This window comes from Dryas octopetala, chromosome 9 (assembly GCF_963921425.1).
Source record: "Dryas octopetala chromosome 9, drDryOcto1.1, whole genome shotgun sequence".
NCBI classification, from domain to species: domain Eukaryota; kingdom Viridiplantae; phylum Streptophyta; class Magnoliopsida; order Rosales; family Rosaceae; genus Dryas; species Dryas octopetala.
Window position 1 is genome coordinate 5,977,438 of NC_141374.1, and position 26,543 is coordinate 6,003,980.

Genomic DNA, 26,543 nt, shown 5'->3' on the forward strand with positions numbered 1-26,543 from the left:
AAATAAGGAGCATGTTCTTAAAATAATGAATCACCAATTACAACTTTTGTTCCCGCCTTCTAAGCAGTTGAAATTATATATTCTTTTATTTTTTAAAAATTACCTATTTAATTAGTCACTAAAAAGAGAATTATCCATTCTTTACAAAAAGTCATTGAACTTTTTTTATTACACATGTGTGAATATTATTGAAATTATCATTTATTTTACTTTTTTTTTGCCATTATTTGGACTCAATTTTTTTTATCAGTAGTCTCGACACAATTTGTACACCCAACTAAAAATTAGAAATTAAAAAAATTTGTTAGTATACCCAATAAATTTCACAAAAATGCCCTTACCAAAAGTCTAAAACTCAACATCCCACCCAACCTATTCTTACTCTCTATGCCCAACTTCACACCCAACAACATCACCCCCACCCTACCACCGGGCCAACGCCATAACCATCACCATCCTCTAACATCATGACCAACACCATGATCACCACCACCCAACATTGAGGTATTTTGATTAAAAAAAATATTGCAGGCAGCCCTCCACCTCCCTCTGTCTCTCTCTCTCTCTCCTTCATATCGGAGCCAACCTCCCTTGATGAGCTTCATTGACCCATATGGTTCAACCATCTAACTTCACCAAGCAAAACCCAGGAAAAAAAATAAACAAACGAAAAGTAAAAAAAGACCAAAAAGCAATTAGGAGGAATAAGCCTGCTGTACACCCAATTTTCATTTTCAAGCACAACTTTGATTACCCAATAAAACTTAGAACCAATACTTTAAAGTATTAATTTTTCTTTCACCATTGTTGCATCATATTGGAGGTCAGGATAGGTGTTGATTTTATCTATTGAGAGAGAGAGAGAGAGAGAGAGAGAGAGAGAGAGAGAGAAAAGTTGATCGCTTTACAGACAAAGTTCATTTTTTGTTCATCATTTCTTGATCGTCTTTATACAAAACTCAACAAAGTATTTACCACACTCTCATACTTTCTTTCACAGTACATAAATTCCGGCCGCTTGGCTCAGAACATGGATGAGTTGTGGCGTATGCACATGGGGATGCCAAGCCTCCCTCGCCGCTGCTCTGCTGACCACATGTCGCGCCGCTCCATATTCTCCGCCGGCGCTGCCGTCTCTAAATCTATTGTGAGAGAGATGGAGATGGAGGGTTGCCGGTCGCCAACGGTGAGGTGACCGGATGGAAGGACTGTTGACGGGGAATGGGATGGGCTGCTGCTGGTGTGTGATTTGGCTGCTTACGTACTTATTAGTCAATCAATTTGCATTAGAGTAGAACAGAAAATTAAATTTTATTAAAAATGTTGGAGTTATTAATAAGTATGTTATGTCATAACGGTCTTTTTGTATATTCAAATGAAAAATAATTTTTGTCTTTATAATAATAGAGATAAGAAGAATGATTAGATAGTAAAAAGCCTATTTATTTAAATCGAAATCTTACAAATCAACAACTCACATTTTTTATACATAATTATATTTATGTATGCTCACATTTTTTATATTTATGTATGCTCATCTTTCTCATACTTATAAAATTTAAATTAATTTTGGTAATAACTTATAAAATAATTTTTATTTTTCACGTACATATATAATATGAGTCCGATAATGAATCAAGAGATAAAAAAAATATAAAAGAGATAGAGAGGATGAGGACAAATTTTGTTTAAAAAATTCAGTAGCATTGAATTCTTATCATAAACACAAAAGGCAACAGACAAGGAGAAGTCAATACCCGAACCACCACCCTTGCTGACTGGTGAGGCCCATTGTATTAAACCAGACCAGAAACCAAGGGTCCTATGTGGTGCGCTCTTGACTCCCTCTTACACATAGTAATGATGCACACCAGCCCTCTTCTCACACCTACCTACCAACCAACCACCACTCCACTAGACACACCATCTTCCTCTTATTTACCAAAACACCCCTACACCTAATGAATTCCTTGGACCTTCCTGCCCTTCCCATTTCCACTAAATTACCCCAGTACCACCCCACCATATTGCAAAATTAACTATTAAAAAAGAAAAAAAACAAAAAAAACAAACGGAAAGAATCCCTTTGTCCCCAACTGCAAACCCTAATCTTAGCAAGATTACAAAAAGACCATACTGCTCTGGCTGTGAGGCAAAGACACGTTCTCTACTTAATTAGGGGGCAAAAGGAAAGGGAGATTTTAGGTAATATATGGAAGTCTCGAGCTCCAAGCTATTGCTTATTACTTGGAGGTGGCAGCAGTAGGCTGATCAGAACAAGAGCCACCACCAACGCTGCCATTATCAGTAGTAATGCAAGTGGTGCTGCCACCGAGAGCTGAAATAATCTGCTGTACTGTGTTGCACAAGTGGTTGTTAATGGCAGTGACGCTTGAGAGGTTGAGCTTTGCCGAAGGGCTTGTGCTCGCGAGAACTTGGAGTCCCACCGTGAGCAGGCAACCCGATGATGATGAGTTGAGGGCACCAACACCGTCTTGATCCGGTGAGACGCTGCCATGATGATCAGCTGCTGCTATGGTTGATGTTGTGTTGGTGTTGTTAGTAGATTCCAGTGGGACAATGACAAACCCTAGAGGGAGGAGGGGAATGCAGGACGGGTCCTCTCCGCTCATTGCCAATTGGATGCCGTCCACGTCCATGTTCGTGTACACCACCAGGCTGCCCGACTGATCCGTACAACTCTCTTGTAGCATCAGCTCTACATTCTGGGATGAGTTGCTCGCCACCTGTACAGCATGCATGCATATACATGTATAAAAACAGACATTTCATATATTTCACTCCAATAAGAATAGTAATACGAAATGTGAGAAACTGTTAAACAATCAATGTGCCCTAAAAGCTTAACATGTGAGAGAATGTGCTAACAATGTATACAAGCTCACAGAAACTAACTCATGAGAGTTCAAATCTTCTCTCACATTTTACACCAGCAAATTTTTTCTAATGGGGACCAAGAAACGAGAACTTAATGTGAGAAGTGAGAGGCTTTGTTGTACCATGAACATTCAAATGTTCTCTCACAAGTCACATCGATTTTCCAATAATAAATTTTGATCACAAGCTAGATAACATGAAGACATTTATTATCAGTGCTAGAAAATAAAAATAAAAGGAGTGCTTACATTTATGCGAAGAAGAGAAATGCAATTTCCTGGATGTGAGCCATTGGCAATGTGAGCCACTTCATGTAAGGAATTCCCATTGGAAAGAACATCAAGGTGCTGAACATGAATATATATAAAACCATGTCATTAATTGTGACTAAAATGAAATATATTAGGGGTACAACTGAGACCTAGGTAGCTAGCTAGGGTATACCTGAGCTCGGCGGCGTTCGTCCTTCAAGAGTTCAAAGACACGGTTGTGAGGAAAAGGGAGGCAGGTGGTGGACACAGCAGTGAGAATGACCCCGTGGGGTTGACCGGCCTCTGTGACTTTCCTTGTGGTTATTCGAACGGTGTCGTCCAGGGAATCTGAGAGAGCCGTCCAGGACTGCCCACTGGAGGTGCTCATGTTCACACAAAATGTTGTTATCATTCTCTGAGCCAATTTCATCAAATTCTTTCGTGCTTCCGGAGATGGTATCACTGTATATATAAAACCCATATATGCATGGATTAGTATTATATATGTTAACAATCAACTAATACATTCTAATTAATTGAAAAAGCATACTGCCTTGCTACTTATATACATACATACATACATAAATTCCATGTTGATTGAGTAGTTTATTTGTACAGTCCGCTTCTAGAGCTATTCACTCCATGTGTAAATTTTGTGTACTTTCAGATGAAAGTACATCGTGGCAGTTATTCTCATTATAGCTAACTGCTCTTGAATATATGTGTGTGTATGTGCAGGCACAGATTAGGTTAATTGTATACATAGAATTCAACTTTACCCCTAATTCTGATATTGCAGGAGTCCCACGTACAATATCACAAGTAATCACACTCTCATCTACTGTTATATGTTTAAAGTACGTAATAGCCAGTACATTATCTAATTAAGGAATTCTCTAATAATAAGTATTAAAAAGATAAGCATACATAAGTATAAGACACGTGAGTTATTAAATTGCAAGATTTTAATATATAGCAGCTTAATTTGCAATTTAATGACTCATATTTCTTATGCTTATACAAATAATCAATGGAGAGTTGAATATCATATATAATAAAGTAAAAGGAAGATGCATAATAAATTGAACCTCCAAGGTCTGATATATTTCTGGCCATGAGACTTGCAACCCTTTCACATTGCCTTTGTAAGACTGCTAGCCATCTTTGAGCCCCAAATGCCATCCCACTGTAAACAAAATGACTGAATATTTGATGGACAGGCTTCTCCTCTATCTCTGCATGTTCTACCCATGTAACCTGCAGCAGTATATACACAATTAATTAAGCCTACTTTACTCATTTCCGACTTCGGTCTTTGCAAATTCAATATTTACAATAAGGTTTCTGTAATTTGTGAAAGTTATTAATTATGGAAAATATTGGAAATACTCAATCAAACTGCGTGCGGAGAATAATTGAAATTGAATTTTTACAATAAGCTAGGTTTCTGTAATTTGTGAACATTATTAATTATGAAAACTATTGAAAATACTCGATCAAACTGCGCGCGGAGAATAATTTGAAATTGATTAAGTAGAACACAAAGGTAGGTACCCTTGAGTATCCATTGGGCATGTCTTGGATAAGACAGCCGGAGGGCCATCTCTTGTATTTGGGAAAGGAAGGTTGAAGGTTGTCATGGAAGGTATCGATGGGGAAATCGACAATTGCCCAAGTCCCCTCCTCCTCATTGTGTTGACAATAACGCACAAAATGAGCTTCTCGGGTTGGCACCAGAGGAGAAACAACTTGCAATTCAGCATACATCTGCACAAACAATAAAGTAATTAATTAAGTTACCAGCTAATGTTGCTTAATTCGATTTATGATTAATTTGTGAATTTATTCATCAATTTCTATTTTCAAGCTAGCATTGAGATACCTACCAGCTGAAGGGAACCGTTTGCTTGACCACATGGATCTGCTGAAATAACTTGAAGAGTTTTTGCTTTAGAAACAATAGAAGGAAACAATTCCATCCACTTATTCTGCAAAATTACCAAAATTCAAAAAGGAAAAAATGAATCAACAAAATTCAAAATATAAGTACTAGTTACCGTCCAATAATTAGTCTTAAAATGGTAACATATATTCTCTAAAAAGAATGTTAATTTGAATCACAATTTCAGTAAAAAGTCAACCTAATCAAAGATTCAAAGTTACAGTCTAATAAGAGAATATTTTTGAAGCTATAAATGTGAAATATTAGGAATATAGTAATGGTAGGAAAACTAAATTTGGGTTCCAATAATGTGCATGGCATTTGGTATATATATCATCAATTTAAAGTTATTCAAAAATAATAAACCCTAAAAGCAAGGTACGTACGTAGGTGAATCCCTAGAATTATTATTGTTAGGAATAATGAAGGAGAGTAATTAATTAATTAAAGGCACAAGAAAGGCATAATCTTACAGCATCAAGGAAGGCGTCCACAAGAGTAATGCTATTCATTATAACCACTGCACTATCCCGAGTAGCTTCGGTCCTGAACTGTTGATCAGTGCTTGAGTGCTGCTGCTTGAGGTTCAAAGGCCACGGGAACATCCGACCACGTTCGTCAAGATTAAGCACTTCCTTTCCGTTTTCAGCATTTCGAATCCAAAGGGGCTCATTGGCGCGGCACATCTTAACAAGCTCGCCCACGGCGGATGCAGCAAGCTCCACCGCAAGAGAAGACTTTTGCTCGTCCAATAATAACAATAGCCCGTTGCCGCCACTGCCACCATCGGCCTCAGTGAAGTGATGATGGTGATGGGAATTAGGTTCCGGTGGCAACAAATGCATGGGAATCATATGATGATCCATTGGGTCCGGGAAATGCCTTGAATACATATTCATCTCCAAATCCAAGCTGGATGCTGACATCAGTGGACCTCCTCCTCCCATTGTTTGCATTTGCCGCCCAGTAGTATATCGTGAATTCAGACTACAAACTCGTTCCAACTGTTAAAAAAATAATAAGAATAAGAAGAAGAAGAAGAAAAAGAAGTTTCCAAAATTAATGGGGTTCCAATATACGGCTTGATTTGCTAAACATTTAATTCACATATTCTTTTTTTGATAATGACCAATATCTTCTCTCTGATAGACCTTAATTTAATGATGAAATTACGGTTAATTGGGGTCACAATCAAGCCAATAAAGGAAGCAAAGATTAAGAGACAAATTGAATTCATATCAATCTATCAATATTTTATGGGACCAAACAATTAATTATTAAATAACTAATTTTGTGACAAATATTACATCTAGCTAGCTAGTACCTCTTCTCTGAGTCTGGCATTCTCAAGGCGAAGTTGGTGTTCATCTATGGCAATGTCTCCAATCATAGCTGGACCTCCACAATTAGGGCATATGACATTGCGTAGAGCCGCTTGTAGCCGATAATTCTCATTCTTTAGGCTATCATTCTCTGCTCTAAGCATCACATTATCAGCCCGGTCATGTTGTGCCTACACCAAAAAAAAAAAAAGTTTAATAAAATAATTAATTAATTGCTCAAAAGAACCACACGTACCGTAACCCTAATTAATGGCATAGCTTTTATTGTTGGGCAACTGCAACAACATGCGTAGGTGAAGCTACGTTTATTGCGCACCCCGGCGCACATTAATGAAAATTACAGACTGCATTATGATATCAATAAATGAGATCGATTCTTGTTTCCTCTAATCCACCAAAGAATAATGGTTTAGCCGTTTAAGGTCTTTAAGAGTTTTTTTTTATAAAAAAAATAAGGCTTCAAGTGTTTAAATGACCAGAGTAATGAACTATGAGCTCTTTTTCTTGGGAATCGTGCAAGGTTTTTAGGGTTGATTTCATGTATATTCTTCCATGAAAATTTATTATTTGTTTTTTATTGCATACCTTCATTTGGGTTCTGCGGTTTTGGAACCAGAACTTGACCTGGCGAGGCTTGAGACCAAGTTCTTGGCTGAGCTTGAGCCTCTGCTTGTCATCTGGGTGTGGACATTCCTTGAACAAGTTCTCCATTTCTTGGATCTGGTGAGCCGTGTGGCGGTGGTACCGCTTCTTCTTCCCACCCGGTTGTTGTTGCAGTTGCAGTTGATCGCTCATCTCTTGTTCGTTCCCTGACTTTTCTTCCAACTGTAATTCACTCCCAGATCCACTCTCCATCTCTTCCTTTCCTTTCATCATATTCAGTACCCCATTCTCTTCTTTCTGCTACGATATATTGGAAAAATCAAAATATTAGAACATATTAAAACAAGATTAATCGAAGTGAAAAAATTAAAAGAAATTACAGCCAAAGCTAGGGAGCTTACTGGATTGATGATGGACGAGAAAGGTTGGAAAGGCAAGGAGGGCATGAAGTTGAAGTTAGGGTTTTGGATCGGAGAGGAAAAGAGGGTTTCCGAGGTGACTACGTTCCCACCTCCCATGGTTGACATTACTTGGCAATCCCCATACATTATATATGCTTTGATCTCTTTTTTCCAAAAATATCAATATTTTATAGAACTGGAAGAGATAAGTAAAAGTTAGTCAGATAGGGTTTTCGTTTTGCTGATGATCTTCTTCACTTCATCACTTGAGCCAGAAACTGATCCAATTTGTATGACAAAAAATATTAGAATTAAAAAAAATGATAGAAAGAAATCTATGACCTAAGAGCACTCTAGATAACCCATGAAAATATATAGCAATAAAAAAAATTATATTAAAAAAGAGAATATGAAAGCTAGCAAGCAAATTAAATCTAGGCATGCAGTTGAGGAACATTACTGAAACTAGAAGAGTCAAAACCCAGAGGAAGGAAATTTATGTTTCTATTTTGTGAAAGTTCAAAATATTGCAAAGGAGAGATAAAAACAATGCTGAAATGAGAAGTAACAAGGTTGGGAAATTTGTCAAAAATGAGGTGATCGAGAAATACTTTAACAAAACCCATCAAAGTCATACCCAAAAGATGACCTAGTAATTAACAAAACCCATCTAGTCAAAAACACCAATCTAAACTTAAAAGGGTAGTGTAAAAGAAAGAAAAAGAGAAAAAACATCATTAAATAAATAAAAACATTAGTACCAGCAAAATTAAATGAGACCTTCAAAGAAATACAGAACAGAAAAGGAGAGAGAGAGTACTATCACCAGCATGCAGTTGAAGTAGTGTCGGTGTTATTTGGAAATTGAAAGCAAAACAAGCTTTAGATAAGAACAAAGAAACAAAGGAAAAATTGTCTCACCCTAAGCCTTGGCTTTGCTTGATCTGCAGCTCAGTTTCAGTACTCTCTCTCTCTCTCTCTATAGAGGCTTTGATTTCACACTCTGCGCCATAAATCAGGTAATTTATTAATTTACTGAGCGAGGTAAATGCGGTTTGACAGAAACCGATCAACGCCACTTAACTCGTCAGCTGTTTCCATACACGTGTCCGTTTCTCGATGGAAGAGCAAAATCAAGCGTTTCTCCTAGACAGTCTTATCCCAAGTCAAACCCATTTCTCACTGACAAGCCCACGTGAATTCGGCTCGCGTGCAAAACACGCGTCTTCTTCAGCACGATTTGGGGACTACACTCACGCGTAGGCTGCGTGGGAGTATGACTTTTACTATGTTACCGAGACGGTAAGTCACTGGGAGCGGATATAGGTGAAAAGAAATTTGACTTTCCATAGAGAAATGACTAAATGAGGGTTGAAGGACAGAGATCTAGGGGAGTCGTGGAATAGGGTCAAAGGGATCATAGCCGTCCATTTATTGGGTTGTGGGTCCCACATAAAATCAACAATTTTGTCTCCCACCTCTGGGACAGAGTACATGGTTGGAGGCCACTCATCTCTACACTTTAATGGGTTTGACTCATAAGTGGATCCATTCCCAGGGGTATCAATATCACATGGACCACAGTCTCTCGTATCAATTACTAATTAGTGATTGTATTAGGTCGTACCAGAACACTTGTTATCTATACGCATGGGTTCAATTTTGAACCTATCTTTAGCAAGTATATTAAATTGTATATGTTTTTTTTCAATGAAATTAAATGTGAATTAAATATAGTACACTAGTACTAAACATCAAACAAAACAAAAAAAAGTAATGTTAATAATTATAAACCCCCTAGTTAGAGATAAAATCTTTCATAACCTCCACCCAAAATCTACCTCTCCTATAACCCCCAATCTTACACTTAATATTTTCCTAAACCCCCTAGTCAACTAATACCCAGTCAAGTTTGACTCCCCATCTTTTAATTTTCCAGTTTTACCCTTTTTTTCCAATTATAACCCTCGAAAAAAATATCAAGCCCACTTTTCCATCTTTCTGAAATATCAAGCCCACATTTCTCTCTCTCTCTCTCTCTCTCTCTCTCTCTCTCTCTCTCTCTCTCCCCCGCGGTTGTCGTCGGCGCTTGCGCCGCCGTCCGGCGACGGTTGCCGGCGATACCAGTCCCATCACGCTCACCTCTCCCTGCCCTCCACTCTCCGCGAAACTGAACGTCGACACCGGATCGGGTCTAGGCAGACCCGAGCTCCCCGCCGGAGATCTGCCAGTTCCGGCGACGACGAGGTGCCGGACCTCCATGGATGGCTTCCTCTCGTCGTCCCGAGTCCACTGGTGCCATCAGAATATTTGGACGACCCCTAGGCCCGCCGTTTCGAAGGAGAGAAGCCGGCGACATCATTGTCGGCGATCTCTATGTTCCGGCGACCATTTCCGTCGAGTCAGGTAGCCATCTTCTTCTTCTCGTTGTGCTCTTCAATTCTATGTGTTTGGATTAGTCCAATTGTTAATGAATCAAAAAACCCCAAATTGATACCTCACAGCCAATCTTTCCTCTCTCAAGTACTTGCATTACGAGTTGTCTTATTGAGTAAGCAAGACTTTTGCGTTTGCTATCTCTTACAATTCCTTTTGTTGATTACAGACTATACAGTGCATGGTGAGCTCTGGTTCCAGCTACCACGCAAGTTTCAAAGGTTCAGTCCTTTTTACTTTTGTTTGTATAATTTCTTTTTCTCATTTTACATTCAGTGCTTGCTCTCTGTTTTGTGCATTTTTTTTTAATATAGAGCTAGGTGTGAAAGTTTGTTGGTCTTTAGAGCTGGTTGTGAAAGTTTGTTGGTATGGTAATTGTTGCAGGTTGGTTGATTGTGGTGGTGGTGGTGCAGTAAATGTCATGCTTATTTAATTAAAGATTAAAATGTTATTTAAATGCTCCTTAGCCATCTTTTTATTGATGGCTAAGGAGCATTTAAACATTTATTGATGAAACAGTTTCAGTTCGTGAAACAGTTTCAGTGAAACAGTTTCAGTTCGTGAAACAGTTTCAGTGAAACAGTTTCAGTTCGTGAAACATGAGTTTTAAATGAATTTTGAATGAAATTATGGTTCTGAAATATGATGAATCAAATTTGCAGGTTGAAACAGATCGAGGCAGTGGCGACTGTCGTGTATTCGTCGCGCGTGAGGTGATCGGACGACGTTGTATTGTTGGCTACTCCTCTCATCTCAATGCTTGTTGTATTGTTGTTTTTTTTTTTTTTGATAAGGTTGCTGTGTTCTTTTTAGTGAAACGGAATTCAGTAAAGGTGTAACTGTTTTAGTGAATTGCAATTGTTTTAGTAAAGGTGTAATTGTTTTTTAATTAAGGTGTAATTGCATTTTAGTCGAGGTGTAATTGTTTCATCACTTAATTCAGTTTCAGTAAGTGAATTCATAACTGAATTCTTCAATTTAGTGTAACTGAATTTCTGAAATTCAGTTTCAGTGTAATTGAATTCTTGAAATTCAGTTTCAGTGTAATTGAATTTTTGAAATTCAGTTTTAGTGTAATGAAATTCAATTTCAGTGTTTGATTTTAGTTTTAGTGAAATATTGAGTTTTAGCAAAAACTTCAATTAAAAAAAAAAAAAAAAAAAAAAACAGTTACAGTGACGTCAGCATGCGTCAGCGCGCGTCAGTATGCGTCAGAAGGGTAATTTAGGATTATAAATTTTAGGGGGTTTTGAAAGAGTTTCTAGATGGGTGGGGGTTTAGACAAATTTTTTTGGTGAGTAGGGTGTTTAAAATTAGGCACTAAAAAAAGTACTAAACATACTTTTTCAATGAAATTTTAAATTAAATAACAAGTGGTAATGATTTTTCGTAAAAACGATAGTCAATATTATTTTTTTTAAGAGGAATATTATCCACCTTTTTCACCGACCTTCTCCTTTATTATTTTTTTCTGTGTAACAATATTTGTTTAGGTTTTTATTATTATTTTGAAGAAATCTTGGCTTTTGCTTTAGGCTGCAGTTTCTAATTTCTCAATTACTCGTATTTTCTGGCTAGATTTGTGTTCTCTTTTACTAATTGGTGAATGTGTTTTTTTTTTTTTTTTTTTGAGTTGGTTTATGTGTTTTTTATCATTGCGTATAATTTTTTTTCTTGTAAACTCGTTATGCTGGAGGTTGATTTTAGTACTTGGAAAGTTGATTAGGTTTTGTTAAGATGTTTGGGTTGGGTTAGTTAGTAATTGGCCGGACTCCATTGTTTCTGTTTTAGTGGTTTTGCATGTTCCATTGTAGTGCTGAAGTTTTTGGTTTAGTGTTTATTATTTTTATGGTAGTATGCATTTTGATTCGGTGATTGTTACACAATTATTAATTTTGAATTAGTGACAATCACACATTTATTGATTTTGAATGGGTGACTATCACACAATTACTTATTTAAAATTTGTGATTGTCACACAGTTACCGATTTTGAATCGGTGACTATCACACAATTACTGATTCTGAATCAGTGACTGCCACACAATTACTGATTTTGAATCGGTGATTGTCACACAATTATTGATGACGAATCAGTAACTATCACACAGTTACTGATTTTGAATCGGTGACTATCACACATGCAGTAACAAAATTTAGGGTGAAATTATTGCAAAGTAGTTTAGGTTTTTACTTTTATTTTGAAGAAATCTTGGCTTTTTTGCTGCAGGTTGCAAGTCCTCTATGAAATTGGCAAAAGGTTGGATCTTGCTTGGCAAAGGGTTGGATCTTGCTGCAGGTTGCAAGTTCTCTATTAATTTTCAAACGCTAGTGGTGGCAGTGACAGTGGCTGTAATTTCTAGTATTTATTATGTCTCTTTTGTAAAGTGTATAGTGCAATTTCATTTAATTCATTTTAGTCAATAGTGACTGTTTTGGGATTTAAGAATTGTTTATTGACCTATTTATAATATTGAAACTTTTTGTTGACTTTTTTTGTAAATGACCCTAGATTAATCTATGCATGTGATGCTTAATAAGTTAAGATGATAGAGGCCTTTGGCAAAAAAAAAAAAAAAGAAGGCATAAATTCAATTTAAACATATAACTATATATGTCATTTCAATAGAATCTACGAACTTTAAAATATTTTAAATATACACCAGATTTATTATTTAAATTGAAAAATGGACTTCCGTCCATTGATTTATTGAGAGATCAGTTAAATGTCAGCTTGGCTTTTGCTAATGGGTATTAATTGGCGACGTGTCGCCAACTCAGCATACATTTCCCGCCAAATGAGCGACACATGTCTATCTGACACGGGCCCACACACTCATCACCTCTTTCTCGTTCGTCGAACGTTCTCCTGACTATTTAGTGTCCCAAAAACATCACGTTTTTCCCCAAATTCGAATATAAATCTCTCACCTGTGTTCGACGAGTGAGAAAGAGATAATGAGTTTGTGGGCCTGTGTCAGGAGTTAGGTGAACATGTGTCACCGTGTTGCTCATTTGGCGGAAAGGTTTGCTGAGATAGCGCCACGTCGCCAAGTAATCCTAATCAGCAAAAGCCAAGCTAGCATTTAACTAATCTCTCAACAAATCAATGGACGGAAGTTCCTTTTTCAATTTAGATAGTAGATCGGCTGTATATTTGAAATATTTTAAAGTTCGAGGACCCCGTTGAAATGACATATATAGTTATGTGTCTAAATTGAATTTATGCACACAAAAAAAATGATAGAAGTCACTTTTTTTCTTTCTTTTCTTATATCTTAAGAGCGGAGATTTGAAATTCAAACATTTCTAATAGTAGGAAGAGAAATATCACTAGACTTGTGGGAGAAAATTTTGCGCATGTAATAAAAATGACTTCAATAACTTGTAAAAAAAAAAAAGAAATCTAAAGACCATTGAGACACCGGTGTGGTTTTTGTTAAAGGATCTCCGATACATAAGTCTAGGGTCAATCCTGAGGTGGTGCAAGTGGTGTAACCGCACTGGGCCCCCAAAGTAATAGGGCCCCATATTTTGATTTGGGTGCTTCACAAGCCGGTCTAATTTTCTCTTCTCACTTAGACTAATACCTTATATGCCTTTTTTATTTTGAGATATTAGGCTTAGATCCTTTAGAAAAACAGTTTTTAGATGGAGACCAAGGGTATTTTAAAATTTATAGGAAAATTCTTTTAATTCATAATAATTTATAAGAAAATCATTTTAATTTATTATAAAGTCCTTTTAATTTATAAGAAAATTATTTTAATTCATAATAAAGTCTTTTCCCGATTTGAATGGTATTTTCCTCTATTTGAAGGGTATTTCCCCTCCTAAGGTGTAAAGTGGGTTTTGTAGAGGCTGCATGTTAGGTTTTAATTTTGAGATTTGGGCTTCGCCCAAAATCTTGGAGTTAAAATCTAACATAAAACCGTTAAATAAGAAAAATAAAAGAACTTAATTAAAATTCATAAATCACTACTTGTCTTAGTTTAAGAAATACTTATAAAATGAACTACACTATAAGTCTCCCTTTTATTTTTAACTAAGGTTCAAAAATATTGTCCAATATTTTTAATTTAAAAAATGTCTAATATTATCCTAAAATTAATGATATTTAAATCTTAATACTATCCAAATATTATCATTATATTATCATAGTTTTATATTATATATCCTAATATTATAATATTATATTATCCTAAAATTAATTGTGGGGTTTAAATTATAAAAATCTAATAAAAATGCATTAGTCAACAAAATAAAAAATAGTCAAACAAGGAAAAAAAGTCATTATGGGTACATTTCAATTGTACCAATACCTAAGTTGGTCTCTCTACCTATATATATATACACACACACACATTACAAACTTTGTTTGGTACATCATAATTTACAAACATTTTGGTACGTTACAGACTATATTTGGTGCATCATATATTACAAACTATATAGTACATTACTAACTATATATATTTGGTACATCAGATATTATAAACTATTTGGTGCATTACAAATTATCTGTGGTACATTTCAATGGCAACTTAGGTATTGGTACAAATGAAATGTAGCTATATATATATATATATATATATATATACTCAGGCTCCTTCTGTTGAGGTATACCTCAACTTATTTATGTTGAGGTATACCTTATTGGGGCCTACACGAGTAGTTTTGTGTCGATCCGAACCGTTCAATTTTTACATCTCCATTGATAGATCATCCTTGCAAAAAATTAGCCAAATCGGAAATCATTTGCCTATCTAACTTTGATCAAATAAATGGACGAACCAAATATTTTCGATGAAACCATCCATTTGTTTTATCAAAGTTAGATAGGCAAATGATTTCCGATTTGGCTAATTTTTTGCAAGGATGATCTATCAATGAAGATGATCCTTGTGAACGGTTCGGATCGACACAAAACGACTCGTGTGGGCCCCAACAAGGTCATACCTCAACATAAATAAGTTGAGGTATACCTCAACAGAAGGAGCCTGTATATATACTAACCTAGCTATTGGTAGAATTGAAATGTACTTTTATATATATATATATATATAGTTTGTAATGTACCAAATATAGTTTGTAATGTACCAAATAGTTTGTAATTTATGATGGACCAAATATAGTTTGTAATATATATATGGCTTAATTACATTTACATTTACATTTACATTCACTAACTATAGAGTCCATTTCAAGTTGGTCTATGAACTATAAAATATTTCAAATTTTCTCATTAACTATATAGTTCATTTTAAATTGGTCAACGAACTATAAAACATTTCAAATTTTCCCATTAACTATAGGGTTCATTTCAAGTTGGTCCATGAACTAACAAAAAAATACAGAATGGTTGACAAAATCGGGTTGACAAAAAAACCGAACCAAACCGGATTATTTATATATTTTATATTATATAAAAGTTATATATATTGAATAAAAAAGATGTAAGGTGTTTTTTGCACATGCTGGGGTTCGAACTCATGACCTTATAAGGAGAGTCAAAATATGAATTCTCACTACACCACTTAACCACTTATGAAATCCAAGTACATGAAATATATTTATAGGCTTACTGATACTTGAAATATAATAATTTATAAAATTAAATATATTTTATATATCATTCCTTTTTTTTTTTTAAGATATTATTTTAGGTCTCTATTTAAATATTATCATTGCAAAAGGTCTAAAAATATTACTAGTTTATATTTTATATAATTTATAGTTTCTATATTGTAAAAATATTACTAAAAATTCAAAACTATAATTTATAATTTATATACTAAAATTATTAGAGTATAGGGTTAATTTTTAAGGTATAAAATTTCAGACTTTATGGTTTAGTGTATAAGGTTATGGTGTAGAATACCAATTATAATTTTATAAATTATTATATTTCAAGTATCAGTATGCCTATAAATATATTGCATGTACTTAAATATCATAAGTGACTAAATAGTATAGTGGGAATTCACACTTTCACTCTCCTCAAGTGGTCATAGGTTTGAACCCAGCATGTTCCAAAAACACCTTATACCTTTTTTATTCAAAAACACCCTATATAGTTAATGAGGAATTTAAAATGTTTTATAGTTCGTGAACTAACTTGAAATGTACCTATATATACAAACCCAGATATTGGTACAATTGAAATGTATTTATATATATTTTTATTTCTTACATATTTGATTATTTTCCATTTTGTGGGTTAATGCATTATTTTTAGGCAGATTTAGAGTTCAGTCTATTTTATGAATCTTTTTTAGACTAATACTGGTAGTAATTTAAAATTTTTAATTAAGTCCTTTTATTTTTCTTCTTTGACAATTTTATGTTAGATTTTAACTCCAAAATTTTGAATACTCTACATATGAGGAAGATAAATATCTTCAAATTGAGAGAGAACTTTATTATAAATTAAATTTTTTTTTTTAAATTAAAAAGATTTTATTGGTCTCCATCTAAAAACTGTAATAGATGATTTTGGTACCCTTTTAAGCAACAATAAGAAAACCTATCTCACGCACAGGCACAAAACACTTTGAACCCAAGGGAATGGCTCTCATCTTCACCTCACACTCTTCTCTCTTCTCCAAAAGCCGCAACAACCCACTCTCATTTCCAACCCCAAAACCCCAATCTCTCTCCCTCCTCTCTCTCCCCTTCCCAAACCCTAACCCTAAGCTCCCCTCACTCCGCCTACGCTCCTCTCTTGCTGACAACACCCCCACCGACGGCGACCGTCCGGCCAAGATTACTGACGAATGGGGCGATAAAGCCGATCCTGAGCCCGAACCCGAATCCAAAATCTCCCAATCGGACCCTCCGGAGAACGAGGATGAGTGGGGAGGAGGAGGAGGAGGAGATGAGTACGTGGAAATTGGGAATGGAAGTCCGGCCAAAGCTGAGGTTGAGACGAAGGAGCCGAACGTGAATGATAGGCTTAGTGAGCTCAAGAGGTGCTTGGCAGACACGGTTTACGGGACCGAACTCGGGTTTCGGGCCGGGTCGGAGGTCAGAGCGGAGGTTCTAGAGTTGGTTAACCAGTTGGAGGCGGAAAATCCCAACCCGGCTCCCACGGAGAACCCGGGGCTTCTTGATGGAAACTGGGTTTTGCTGTAAGTTCAACTTTCTGTCTAAGTTTTGCTTTGCAAGAGTTATATATAATTTATAATGTATAATTTATGAATGCACTAATACAGATATGTATTATAAATTACATTTCTGAAGACAATAGAATATGATGTGCATTTGACTTATCCAGCATTTTCATATAGAAATTTAAGTCATTTTGAAAAAAGTAGAAATTTATGTCACTTTTGGATTGAATACCTAACAACAATAGCTGTTAAATTCTGTTTATAGTGATCAACTACATGCTATAAATATGTTGGGCTGTTTGTTTCATGCATTAGTTTTAATAAAAAGTTTTACACAATATTAATCTGCCGATTTGATTTTAGTACAGTAATTGATCATGTTTTCATCGTACATAATTTTCATGTCTTTGGGAATTGGGTTTCAGTTTGGAATTGAAAATAATAATGAAGCCGTGCATCTCGTAGGTGTCCGACATGTTGAATAGCTGATCTGCTAGTTTTTGATTTTGTGGTTTCTTTATTGGGCTGAAAGAAACTAGGCATGAAAATCCTTTTTCTTTGCATCTCTTTGCCACTGAGATAAAACACGTAATGGATTCTTTTTAAAGTTATAGAAGCCTTTCCTGTGGAACAGTGCATTGCATATAATTTCTTCAATTTAAGGTTGATACTCTATTTTATGAAGAGAGTCAAAAGATTGAATGAGGGTAAGGGCATATGTTGTGTTGTGCACTTTTATTCAACTTGGTATGGTAAATTTCATCACCTAACTTGAACTATCCTAATATAGCTAATCCCAGTTTATAGTGGTTACCACAATTCGCCAAATAATTTTATTTGAAAAGGAAAGGAGGTATTGGTTTTCAAAAATGTAATGCTTGGCTTCTCAGTGATTTTGGTTTTTCCTTTAATCAAAAGAGAAAAGAAATGATTGTGTGTTTCCTTTTCCTACTATTGGTGTAATGTTCATGCTTCAAGACACCCCATTATTTTTATTGGTTGGAGGGAGGATCATCCAAGTTCTTATAATTACCACTGCTCTGTTGAGGCTGTGGGTTTAGGTAATTGTTTGTTCTTGAAGAAGGTTTCCATTTTGTGACTTTTGCTTTTAATAATTTAGCTCTTCAAATGATGCCAAAGTTGTTGCATAGTAGAGTTGCACATAATATGTGTATTGTTACATACTCTAAGGGCTCATTTGTTACACTGGATTGTATTAGCCTGTATTATTATTAAGGCTTGTGCTGGACTGTGTTGGACTGGAGTAAGCTGGACTAAGTAAATATTATGTTTGGTGATGTGTCGGATTAGGAAGCTGGATAAGCAAAATAACACTATCCTATGTTTGCTGCATCATCGAAGTGAGCTATAATTATTTTAAATACATATATTAATAATTAAACCCTTTTAATATAATTTGAAGGGTTAATATTTAATCATCAAATTTTCCATAGTTTTAATGTCTAAAATAATTGATTAATTTGTTATTTAAAAAAAAAATACTATCAAATGAGATTGCATCTCTCCTTTTCCCTGTACACCATCTCATCTAACATTTTTTTTTATAAATCAAATACTTTTTTTTTTTTTTTTTTCCAAAGCCATTGACCAGCAGAATCATCTAGAAGATCAATAAAAGTTAGATAAAAGCCCATGAGGGAAACAGAGAAGATAAACCCCATTAGATCAAAACCCAGAAAAAACCCAATGAAAATAATAAATCAATATTCCAATTGATCAATCCCAAAAAACAAAAAACCCAGTCAAAAAACCCAGTAGACCTGTCTTTGTGTCTTTCTCACCCTCATATCCATCTCCAATCTTTGAAATCTCACCACAAAAATCTGTGAAAATCAACCTTCTCACACTATCTGATCAAAATCAAAACCAGAGCAATTCCCCATCAACCCTCTCACGCTATCTGATCAAAATCAAAACCAAATCCCACCACCGACACCCATTTGGCTATTCCCCAAGCCCACCATAGGAGAGATAGAGAGATAGAGAGATAGAGAGATAGAGAGAAAGGGAGAAGGGGAGAAGAGAGAGGAGAGAGGAGAGAGAGGAGAGATAGAGAGAAGGGGGCGAAGTCTACAAACGGAGCCTCTCTCTCTCTCTCTCTCTCTCTAGGTTTGTATTATTTTGCGAGTCGCAATCCAGTTCTTAGATAGTGAGGTGTCTTCAACCCTCGCTATTTACCAACGCATAGTTCACTGTGTTAGAAGAAGCGGTGGTAGATAGTCCCACTTAAAATAATACTGGGCCTTACCAAACATGGGTTTGTTGGGTTATTTAACACAATCCTAGCTAGCACTAGCTAGCACGGTGAAACAAACGTGGCCTAAATGGTTATGTTTCTTTGTTTCTTCCTTTTTTTTTTTTCATTTTTCTTCCAGTTTAGCTATAATTATGTGGCTGTCTATATATTTAACATTCGTGTCAATTTAATAATGGATTGGTATCATATTATATTAGTTTATGTGAAGCCATGCACATTATCTCTTTTCTTCATTTTAATTAAAGTTGCAACCTTAAAGTTTCATAGATACTTTTCGTCTTCTACTTTTATATTTCTGGATGTCTGTAACAAGCTTGCATGTATCCAAACATGAACCAAGGGTCAATGATAACACTGGTGGGAATTATGCTCTTCATTTAGCGGCTATACCACAATAGCATAAAAGTATCAGTAGCATTGTGGAACAAATTGTGGGGCCACTATGAAACAAAAAACCATGTACTGTATCTATAGTGCATCCTAGATGATACATTATGATGGATGGAAACATTTTATTTCTCTGTTTGCTTTTGACCTGGATGTCCTGCAACAATTGGATGATTGGCCTTGTGAAAGATAGATTAAATGGTTCATTGTTTTCTTTTCTCTTTTGCCCTAAGATCTTATCAACTGCACCTGATTTCCCTGTTTTCGCTTATTTGTTTTGATTTCTATAAATCAGGTACACTGCATTCTCCGAACTGTTGCCACTTCTTGCAGTAGGTAGTATACCTTTGTTGAAAGTGGATAAAATAAGCCAAGCAATTGACACCAGCAGCCTAACCATTGTGAACTCCACCACATTGTCCGGCCCTTTTGCCACTCTCTCTTTCAATGCCTCTGCTAGCTTTGAAGTTAAAAGTCCTTCAAGAATTCAGGTATCACTTGCATTGTTATCTGACTGAATAAAATTCTTCTAAAACAGGACATTGTTCATAGTTGTAGAGTAATGAGTTAATAAATATAATATAAAGAACTCGAAGTTATAACAATGGTGGATGAGTACCAGGACCTTACTTGTTTACTTCTCAATATATTCAGGTGCAATTCAAGGAAGGCACCTTTCAGCCTCCAGACATAAAGTCAAGCATTGATCTCCCACAAGATGTGGATATCTTTGGGCAGACAATCAATTTGTCACCTGTGCAGCAGACTCTCAATTCTTTGCAGGAAGCTGTTGCAAGTATTTCAAGAGCCATTTCTGGTCAGCAACCACTTAAGGTTCCCATTCCAGGTGACCGGACAAAGTCTTGGCTTCTCATTACGTACCTTGATGAGGATCTCCGGATCTCCAGGGGGGATGGTGGTCTTTTTGTGCTTGCTAGAGAAGGGAGTCCTCTTCTAGATCAGTAATGTGGTACTTTAAACTGTGTTGTCGATAAAGCAAGGCATATATACATATAGAGCCCCTTGGGTGATTTTACTTGTATGGAAGGAAAATGGTTGTATTTGTATCATGTATATTAAAAAATTTCCAGATATGGAAGATGTGCCCCTATTTACCACCTTCCTGTCTGCATTGCTGAGAGGCCTAGGATAAATTATAAGATTCTCTGCATCTATGTGATTGGGATTAAAAATTAAACAGAAATTTTTTCCACATAGTGGGACATATAGCCAGTGGAATACCTGTAGGACAATATTTAGGTCACCCCTGCGGTGTATGAATGAAATGTGATTGGGATTAAAAAGCCGTTGACAGCAAACCAACAACAAAGACGTGCAGTGCAGTGCAGTGCAGTGCAGGCAGTACACTTGTCACGTAATTCCCGCGTCTTTCACCGCATTTTCTTATTCACAAAATCAAACACACAACCATATAAACTCTCTCTGTGTATTGTCTACCTAATTCTCTTTCTTCTGTGTTATTGATTCATATATCGGATCCGATATTTCGGTCAAGACTGAAGATCAATTGATCCGCCGACATTTAAGGAGATCTTGGATCTTTCCAATTGCCTCCCTCTGACTCAAACAACAACCACCATAAACATGGATCCATTCACACACCAACAAAACCAAAATCCTTGTAGAAATTGGAAGAACAAATCATGATCCATCATCGATCCAACTCAAGAATTTGAATTCTCTTGTGGAATTAATACTGAATTAGAAAAAATTGGAGAAAAAGAAAAATTAATAGTTGTTGGACATGAGCAACAAGCAGCCAGTGAAGCTAGACGACGACCAAATCGCGGACCTGCGTGAAATCTTCCGGTCTTTCGATCGCAACAACGACGGGAGCCTGACGCAGCTGGAGCTGGGCTCGCTTCTGCGGTCACTGGGCCTAAAGCCCGGCCCAGACCAGCTGGAAAGCCTGATCCAAAAGGCCGACACCAACAGCAATGGCCTGGTGGAGTTCTCGGAGTTCGTGGCGCTGGTGGCGCCGGAGCTCCTCTCTGCCAAGTCGCCGTACACGGAGGAGCAGCTGAAACAGTTGTTCAGGATGTTCGATCGGGACGGCAACGGGTTCATCACCGCGGCCGAGTTGGCTCACTCCATGGCTAAGCTTGGACATGCGCTTACGGCTGAGGAGTTGACGGGGATGATCAAAGAGGCTGATACTGATGGAGATGGTAGAATTAATTTTCAAGAGTTTGCGCACGCTATTACTTCTGCTGCTTTTGATAATTCTTGGTCTTGAATCTTCATCGATCCTCCGAACTTATTGTTTCGGATTTCCATTCAATTTTCTTTAATTTCAGGTATTAATATCATGTTTCCTCAATCTTTCGTTTTTTGTTTGTTTTATGTGTCTATCTGTTTCATCACGTGTTATAAAAATAGACACCTAGAGGAGAGAAGAGTATTCGTTGTTCCATGCAAGTTTTTCTTGTTAGTTAGTCTTCAATATAATAATTAATTTGTGAAACAAATATTTAGGAGCATGCATGATCTTTAATTTCTTTCGGAGGGTGTGAATGAAAGGATAAAAACTCAGACAAGAGAGTACATTGACGAAGCTATCTTCTTTTGGTCCAAATTATGTGAACTAATATTGTAATTCATGGAATATTTCCAGTGGTCAAGCAAGGCATTTACTGCTTTTAAGTTTTTACCAAGTCGGCAGGGATCAAGATCTAATGAACTTGCATGTTCTAATGATAAGTCGAATGTTATTATTCTTACATCACATCTAGAAACATAAACAATGAAAATGGAAAATGGACTATATGCCTGCGATGGCATCTGATCACTGACCCATAATTATCTACTTGGCCTAGGGATTGGCAAGGTTCCAAGCTAGGCTGTTTAGATTTGAAGCTTTGTGGGCTTCAATCAAGATTGTGAAGGGGTCGTTAAGAGAGGCTGGGAAGTTGAACAGGTTGGATCAAAGACATTCCGAAGGATTCAAAAATTGAAATCATGCATGCAACAAATCTTGCTAGAATGGAGTAAACTCACCTATTTTAAGAGTAAGAAAGCCATAGACCAGTTGATGGCGGACTTGGTACAAGTTTGGGAAAAGGAATATGAAGAGAATGCTCTTTAAGGAGCCAAAGAAATAACAAGACAAGTGGATGAGTTGTGGGGAAGAGAGGAGATGCAATGTCATCAAGGAGCAAGGGTGAATTGGTGAAATTCAGGGGATTCAAATACTAGATTCGTCCACTTGACTACCATTCAAACAAGGCAGAAGAATAGTGTCAAAAGGACTGATGAGCATTTGGCTAGAACAAGAGACAGAAATTACGGCTGCGACTATGGATCACTTCAAGAGCCTTTTCAAAACTGAATAGAGAAATTCAGGACAACATTGTCATGGACTGGTGAAGTCAGCATCATCATAGACCGTGAAGTGTTTCATGACTTGAAATTGAGGAGGACAAGTAAAAAATATGAAATAGGATTGGAAGAAGACACAAATAGGGCAAATCGCAGGGAAGAATGTGATTTTATAGAAGTGGTTATGCTGAGAATGGAATTGAAGAAAGGTGGGCCAAACTGATTGTGGAATGCATCAGTTCAATTTCATTCTCTATCTAGTAAATAGGAAGCTGATCAGTTAGCTTTTTAACCCTAAATTGATACAAATGCATGTGAATCAGCAGAAACTGTGAGTTATAAACTAAAGTTGGGTTGGACCAATACAATGTCAATATTTACATGCTTGATGAATCCCACTATTTCAAGAGGGAAACAGAGAGAAATGGCAACACAATTCATTTCAGCGCACACAAATGCATGTAATTCGTAAATTTTCTTTGTTTTTACTTTGTACTAACCATCTATGTTAAACATATATCGATTTTTCTAAATGTGTTAAGAGAACCCCTGCATAAATGAAGAGGTTGATTTATTTTTTCGTATGATTTCGACTTTTGCATTCAAAGAACAATCGGTAGTTAATTACATTCTGAAAATCAATGCATGACTTGTGTTTGTGGATAAATCCACACCAATCCAATAGCCAACCAGGACCGGACACGTGGCTGGTCAGATCTAACTTCAATGTTTGACCTCCACATCATCATTGGTCAGCACTTCCTTTGCCAGCTCAGACCGGGTCTCCATGCCGGGCCCTCCATGTTCGGTCCGAGCCGAACCGATGATCTTCCAAGGGATTGAGTGCCCAACTTTCCACGATCATCCCGGTTCGGCTCGGCACTGAAATGACCTCCTTTCGAGCTCTGGCGTCGGCTAGTTAGGACTCTGAGGGACCCCTATCTTTTGGTTCGGCTCGGTCTGGAATCCCATGTCTGATCTGATCACTCATGGACTTCATGCATACGCGTAAAGGCATCTGCTCGGTTCGGCTCGGCTCTCCGCCACCAATCCCAGGAAGAGCACGTTGGAGTGAACCGCCACACTTAAATGCACCTGACACAAATCCTCTGACAGATGGAATATCCCAGTCTGCATCCATGACTATTGAGGTAGTTTGCCTGAACTTTCCAACCTTGCATTTAATAGAGCATTCAATGCAACATTGAATGCTGAGGAGGTAAGTAGCTGTGCCTGCAACTAGTTCTGACTAAACGCGTGGGTCACTGGCAACCATTCATTCACATGCAGGTATCTTACTCATCAAGTCTTCCTTTGCTTATATATATATCAACTCATATGTGCAAAACGAGAGCTATCAACCTATCCAAAAAAACACTTACACAAAAATTCCCACTCACCAAAGAGCATACCCAACTTGCTGAGAATAACCCAGAACATTTGCCTTGTTCTTCCTATTCTCCCAAGTTCATCCTTTGTTCTTCCTCATCTATCATCAAACATCACCACTGATTTCATCATCGGAGTGTGTTTGGCTGGTACCACACCGGTCCATCTCCTTTGATCTTGTGTTTGTCTACAGGAAGATCCCAATCAACATCCATATCATCATCCAGCAGGGCTTCAGATCAGCCAAGTCATCATCTCTACGTTGTTGCATCTACCTCACGAGAATTTGCATCAACAACTTGTTTGTTGCAGGTTAGACAGTTTTCCTAGAAAAAATGACCCACCAGCAGATTGTTCTACTCCAACATGGCCACTGTGCTACTACAGTTAAGTATCTTTTCATTCATGAACCTTGTTGTCCATGATAAAAGTGACATTTATCTCTTTTTGACAATCTGAGTTAGAAGGAACATTTTGGTAAGTCAGAAAGTTTGTTGGAATTTCCCTTTCTCTTCTTCATCTTCCCGTTTCTCAGTCAAATTAAGACGTGCTTTAAATTCCTAGGTTGTGAACTTTCTCTTTTGTTGGATTTTATGGCCGTTGTTGGGAACAATGCTTATACCTTTCCATAGTTACTTTTGTTTGCTAATAGTTACAATTTCAGAAAATTAGATTATGATAGCAATTTAGAAATTTTCTTTTCTTTTGTTGCACATATGCAAATTACAATTTATCTCAAGGATCCCACACCAATGCAAAGAATAAAGTTACAGGGCAAATGAATTAACTTTTCTATGAAATTTTTTGAAAACTAGTACTTTTTGGTTTATGTTCAAGACTTTTAACCATTTTTTTAATGTTTCAGAAATTTAATCCTCGAGTAATGTTCGAGCTCGGAGCTCTTATCCATAAGTGTTTGAACACTGTCAAGAATTCTCGAGGAGAGTTTGAGTAATAATCAAGAGTTGGATTTCCAAAACTTGAAAAAATGGGCTAAAAGTATTTAATTGAGTAAAATTTGGGCTAGTTTTTCATACTTCCCTGTTGGATTATGAATGAACTATAAATGCAGTAAATAATTTATGTGACCTATATTTAAATTTTCTCAAATCTGTTTATGTATTCATGACCACCAATCTCTATCCAGAGGCCATTGTCCATCGACTTGATACACAAGTAGACCTCTTATGTGAAGGGCACTTAATGTTTGCCTTGATGATGAATGAAAAAATAATGCCATAATTCAAATCTCACCCTTTCTCTTTAGACTGCTTTGTACCAAAAAGAAGGAGAAATTTTGAAAAAATGATTCCTTTTCGCTTTCCATTAAAAACTTTTAACTCTTTGAAATAAATTTTAGAAATTTGACCTTCGAGTAGTGCTTGAGCTCCTGATGCAGAACGGATGACGGAGAAGTTTATGTAACAGCTTGATCGTTGCAAACCCAAGAAATTTGGGAAATGATTTCTACTAGTCGAAGGGTTTGGCTCTGAAAGTGGTACTAATGCATATCGTTTCGAAGGAAATCACGAGACGAGTCAAACTCATCGCTATGCAATGATGTATAGGCTTTTTTGGCCATCCGAGATCGTTTAGGGCCTCAAAACTGCATTCTAAACTTTTAGACATTTTATTTATTCTCGTTTATATTTTATTTGGGTTTGTCATTACCCGTGGGCCTTAATTATATGGTTGTTTGCGCCCTAGGGTTTCTTTAAGCGTACTTAAGCAATTTTTACAATTGCTAGCCGGATTATTCTATTATTATTTTATCAAACTAATTGTTGAGGTTTTCTCTCAATTTCCTGGTGGATTCCAGGCTTCTTGTTCTTTTAGGTTTACGTTTGTAAACCTTGGCAGATTGTACTGCATCAGCTCCTCTCAAGAATTGCTCGAACACCCCTCAAGTGGTGGTCGAACCCTATCGAATAGTGTTTGAGGGGTGTTCAAACATTTCTTGAAATGAGCTCGAGTGCTACTCAACGGTCAAATCTCTAAAATTTTAAAATATTTTAATTGACTCAAATTTGGATTAATTTTTCAAATTTCTTAAAAATATATTCATCAATCCCCTAAAAATGACATTATAGTTCTACCACTGTAAAAGACCATGAATGGATCATTTCATCACTATAGTAAAAAATGGAGGGATCCATCGTCATAAA

General features: G+C 36.5%; 3 protein-coding genes across 3 annotated transcripts; 2 read left to right on the forward strand and 1 right to left on the reverse strand.

Moving 5' to 3' along the window:
* Nucleotides 1-1,750: 1,750 nt before the first annotated feature.
* On the reverse strand, nucleotides 1,751-8,383 carry HB-7 (homeobox-7). The gene is made up of 11 exons (XM_086257229.1): nucleotides 8,360-8,383; nucleotides 7,439-7,716; nucleotides 7,020-7,337; nucleotides 6,416-6,604; nucleotides 5,565-6,095; nucleotides 5,036-5,137; nucleotides 4,704-4,916; nucleotides 4,238-4,406; nucleotides 3,343-3,611; nucleotides 3,147-3,245; nucleotides 1,751-2,747 (listed from the first exon to the last, which is right to left on the reverse strand). The coding sequence occupies exons 2-11, from the start codon at nucleotides 7,583-7,585 to the stop codon at nucleotides 2,244-2,246; spliced, it is 2,541 nt and encodes an 846-aa protein (XP_086113355.1). The 5' UTR covers nucleotides 7,586-7,716; nucleotides 8,360-8,383; the 3' UTR covers nucleotides 1,751-2,243.
* Nucleotides 8,384-16,395: 8,012 nt separating this feature from the next.
* LOC147273421 (Plastid-lipid associated protein PAP / fibrillin family protein) lies at nucleotides 16,396-20,768 on the forward strand. The gene is made up of 3 exons (XM_086257018.1): nucleotides 16,396-17,003; nucleotides 19,946-20,141; nucleotides 20,305-20,768. The coding sequence occupies exons 1-3, from the start codon at nucleotides 16,441-16,443 to the stop codon at nucleotides 20,614-20,616; spliced, it is 1,071 nt and encodes a 356-aa protein (XP_086113144.1). The 5' UTR covers nucleotides 16,396-16,440; the 3' UTR covers nucleotides 20,617-20,768.
* A 271-nt stretch (nucleotides 20,769-21,039) lies between these two features.
* LOC147273422 (Calcium-binding EF-hand family protein) lies at nucleotides 21,040-24,919 on the forward strand. Its single transcript, XM_086227684.1, has 2 exons — nucleotides 21,040-21,968; nucleotides 24,691-24,919. The coding sequence occupies exon 1, from the start codon at nucleotides 21,416-21,418 to the stop codon at nucleotides 21,905-21,907; it is 492 nt and encodes a 163-aa protein (XP_086083810.1). The 5' UTR covers nucleotides 21,040-21,415; the 3' UTR covers nucleotides 21,908-21,968; nucleotides 24,691-24,919.
* The last annotated feature ends 1,624 nt before the right edge of the window (nucleotides 24,920-26,543 follow it).

What these genes read in the sequence shown, in the direction of transcription:
- HB-7 (XM_086257229.1), bottom strand. Translation starts at nt 7,585, where the DNA reads ATGTATGGGGATTGCCAAGTAATGTCAACCATGGGAGGTGGGAACGTA. An exon ending in TGGACGCCTTCCTTGATGCT is followed by an intron (nt 5,138 to 5,564) that starts GTAAGATTATGC and finishes GTAATTTTGCAG; the next exon opens with AATAAGTGGATGGAATTGTT. An exon ending in AAATATATCAGACCTTGGAG is followed by an intron (nt 3,612 to 4,237) that starts GTTCAATTTATT and finishes TTATATATACAG; the next exon opens with TGATACCATCTCCGGAAGCA.
- LOC147273421 (XM_086257018.1), top strand. Translation starts at nt 16,441, where the DNA reads ATGGCTCTCATCTTCACCTCACACTCTTCTCTCTTCTCCAAAAGCCGC. An exon ending in GATGGAAACTGGGTTTTGCT is followed by an intron (nt 17,004 to 19,945) that starts GTAAGTTCAACT and finishes TCTATAAATCAG; the next exon opens with GTACACTGCATTCTCCGAAC. An exon ending in AAAGTCCTTCAAGAATTCAG is followed by an intron (nt 20,142 to 20,304) that starts GTATCACTTGCA and finishes CAATATATTCAG; the next exon opens with GTGCAATTCAAGGAAGGCAC.
- LOC147273422 (XM_086227684.1), top strand. Translation starts at nt 21,416, where the DNA reads ATGAGCAACAAGCAGCCAGTGAAGCTAGACGACGACCAAATCGCGGAC.